This window comes from Temnothorax curvispinosus, unplaced genomic scaffold, assembly GCF_003070985.1.
Source record: "Temnothorax curvispinosus isolate PA1 unplaced genomic scaffold, ASM307098v1 QBEX01007180.1, whole genome shotgun sequence".
Taxonomy (NCBI): Eukaryota; Metazoa; Arthropoda; class Insecta; order Hymenoptera; family Formicidae; genus Temnothorax; species Temnothorax curvispinosus.
The window spans coordinates 1-2374 of NW_020216960.1; the positions used below are offsets into that span (position 1 = coordinate 1).

The 2374-nt window shown below is 34.7% G+C and overlaps 1 protein-coding gene across 1 annotated transcript; it reads right to left on the reverse strand.

Moving 5' to 3' along the window:
* Positions 1-52: 52 nt before the first annotated feature.
* LOC112456792 lies at positions 53-1543 on the reverse strand. The gene is made up of 5 exons (XM_025019548.1): positions 1254-1543; positions 982-1158; positions 641-900; positions 439-559; positions 53-249 (listed from the first exon to the last, which is right to left on the reverse strand). The coding sequence occupies exons 1-5, from the start codon at positions 1339-1341 to the stop codon at positions 53-55; spliced, it is 843 nt and encodes a 280-aa protein (XP_024875316.1). The 5' UTR covers positions 1342-1543.
* Between the last annotated feature and the right edge of the window lie 831 nt (positions 1544-2374).

The window sequence follows — 2374 nt, forward strand, 5'->3', positions numbered from 1 at the left end:
ATGTCTGCGTTCGAGTTTATTACCGGAAAAACCACATAACCACAATAATTACTTATTTCTCAACAAATTTATTCAAAACTGCAAGAAATTTCTCGTCCATTTCCAGTCTTTCTTTATGTCTTTTGGCTTTTGCTTCCTCTTGTTCAGTTTTTTGATGTAGCCTTCTTTTTAAAAGACTGCACACGTTTTCTTTTCCTTTCAATGTCTCTGTTCTTTTGCACATTTTCTGCTCACTTTCTGTTGATAGCTCTAAAAAAATTATTAAATATTTTAATAAAATTTAAATAGTTCAGATATTTATCATTTAAACTGAATAAATGCAGTGTGACAATTATAAAAATAATCAGATTTAAAACTAAAAAAATTATAATAAACCATTCATAAACTAATAATAATAAACTAATACTAATAATAATAAAATAATAATCATAAACTTACCAGATGTAGAATCTATATCGACAAATTCTGCAGCTTTTTCCTGCTTAATAGAAAGTCCCGTTGATGATGCAACAGCAACTGGAGAGCACCAAGCTCTTTTTGAAAACATTTCATCCATAATCTACAAAGAATATATGTATTAGCAATAGAGGAAATAAAATGTTGAATAAACCTTTTTATTATATTTTTAATCCAGTTTTACCTCATAAAACTGCCAAGGTCGCCTATCATTGCCCGATCGATTATTATGCTCTTTCGTGCTTTTGTATGCTTTTTTCAGGCTTCTTAGTTTTGCCGCACATTGTGGTCCTGTCATTGTATGTCCTTTTTCCACAAGAATTGCACTAATTTTTTCCCAGATCTTTTTGTGTGAATATTTTCCGTTGCTAAACTTATCTTGAAACGTTTTATATGTTTCTAACAGTAACAGCACAGCAGCTGTTGACCACCTATAGGTAGAACCTGAAATGAGCACTAAATAATGTAATCAACTACTTAAATCAATGTTTATTAAAAACTGAATGAACAAATGCTTTAACGTACCACTGTCTTCAGTGTTACTTATATTCATTTCGGTATTCGTCTCCGTTTGTGCTGATTCTTGACCCATCGTGGAAATGGTTTGTTGGCTTGGAACTAATTCGATAGAATTTTCCACATTTTTTTTCGAATCTTTTTCTTTTAAAGCTGCATTTAATAAAGATGTTGCAAAGGTCATGTCTAAAATCAGAGAACATTACGTTAAAATATAAAATATTATTCAACAAAGGTTAAGTATGTTAATGTTTCATAATATTCAAAAACATATAACTTACCTTGCTGTGCACGTAAAAAATCTTCCGGAGAAAGATTAATATCTACTACTATATCCTTTTCCGGGTCATATAAAGAAACTTTTTCCATTATATATAGTCCCGGGTTAACACAAAAAGAAATAACCTGAACGATCTTCTACTTCTTCTTCTTTAATTTTCCTGGCACCTGATTTCTGCCGAGACACAAATATCAATATCTTATGCCCCCTGGAGCGAGGTTACTTCAAAGCGTGCTACCAGTTCGCGAATCTAACCTGATCTAACCTGAACGACCGCGCCGACCCACCTACGAACCATGAGCGCCGTGAGCTCGATGCGGTCGCGATCAATGACGTCACTTATGACGTTTTGAACGCGACCACGACGATCGCGGTCGTTATGTGGAACAGGTTTGGAGGCGTTGCGAGCGTTGCGGTCGATAAGTGGAACGCACCCTAAATAAATGTAGCGCGGTAATGGGAAAGGACTTGTTCGCTCTCGCTCGCAATAGACACCGTCGTCTCTCGTAAAGCAAGTTGTCGCGAATCTGAAAAGGGAACTGTGATTATTCGAGAACTTTATTGTAGACTCTTTGTGAAAATAAACTTATCGTTATTAAAATCAGAACTCTGTCGAGATACAAAACCGATCCTCCCGTTCCTGACCAACCATCGCGCGCGCTCAAACGCTATTAATACTGTTTCCTGTATTATTTTCCCAAGTGTTCCATTTTTACGTATTAAGCACACTGTTTCTTTTTCCTGAAATACGTTTATTGGTAATTTAAAAGTTGAATATGCCGTTCTTCCGCCACTGAGCAGAGTTGCTGCAATACCTGACGATGCTACAGCCAAAACCCTTTCCCCTTTTGATTTCACATTAGCCATTATTAAATTTAATAAAAATGTTTTACCAGTTCCTCCAGGAGCATCCAAGAATAATACTTTTCCTAAATTATTGTTTACACTATCCATAATTCTGTCAAATGCCATTTTTTTGATCAATTACTAATATTTGAAGATTGTTACGTACATATTCCTCTAACTCATTCGTATCATATGAACATTCTAAAATCACATCGAATGAGTTTATGTTATTTTCTTGGTTACGTATTGGTGACATTAAACCGTAATCTACCAAAT

Coding starts and splice junctions, on each gene's coding strand:
- LOC112456792 (XM_025019548.1), bottom strand. CDS start 1,341: ATGGAAAAAGTTTCTTTATATGACCCGGAAAAGGATATAGTAGTAGAT. Junction 1,159..1,253: donor TTTTTTACGTGCACAGCAAG/GTAAGTTATATG, acceptor CTCTGATTTTAG/ACATGACCTTTGCAACATCT. Junction 250..438: donor CGATATAGATTCTACATCTG/GTAAGTTTATGA, acceptor TAATTTTTTTAG/AGCTATCAACAGAAAGTGAG.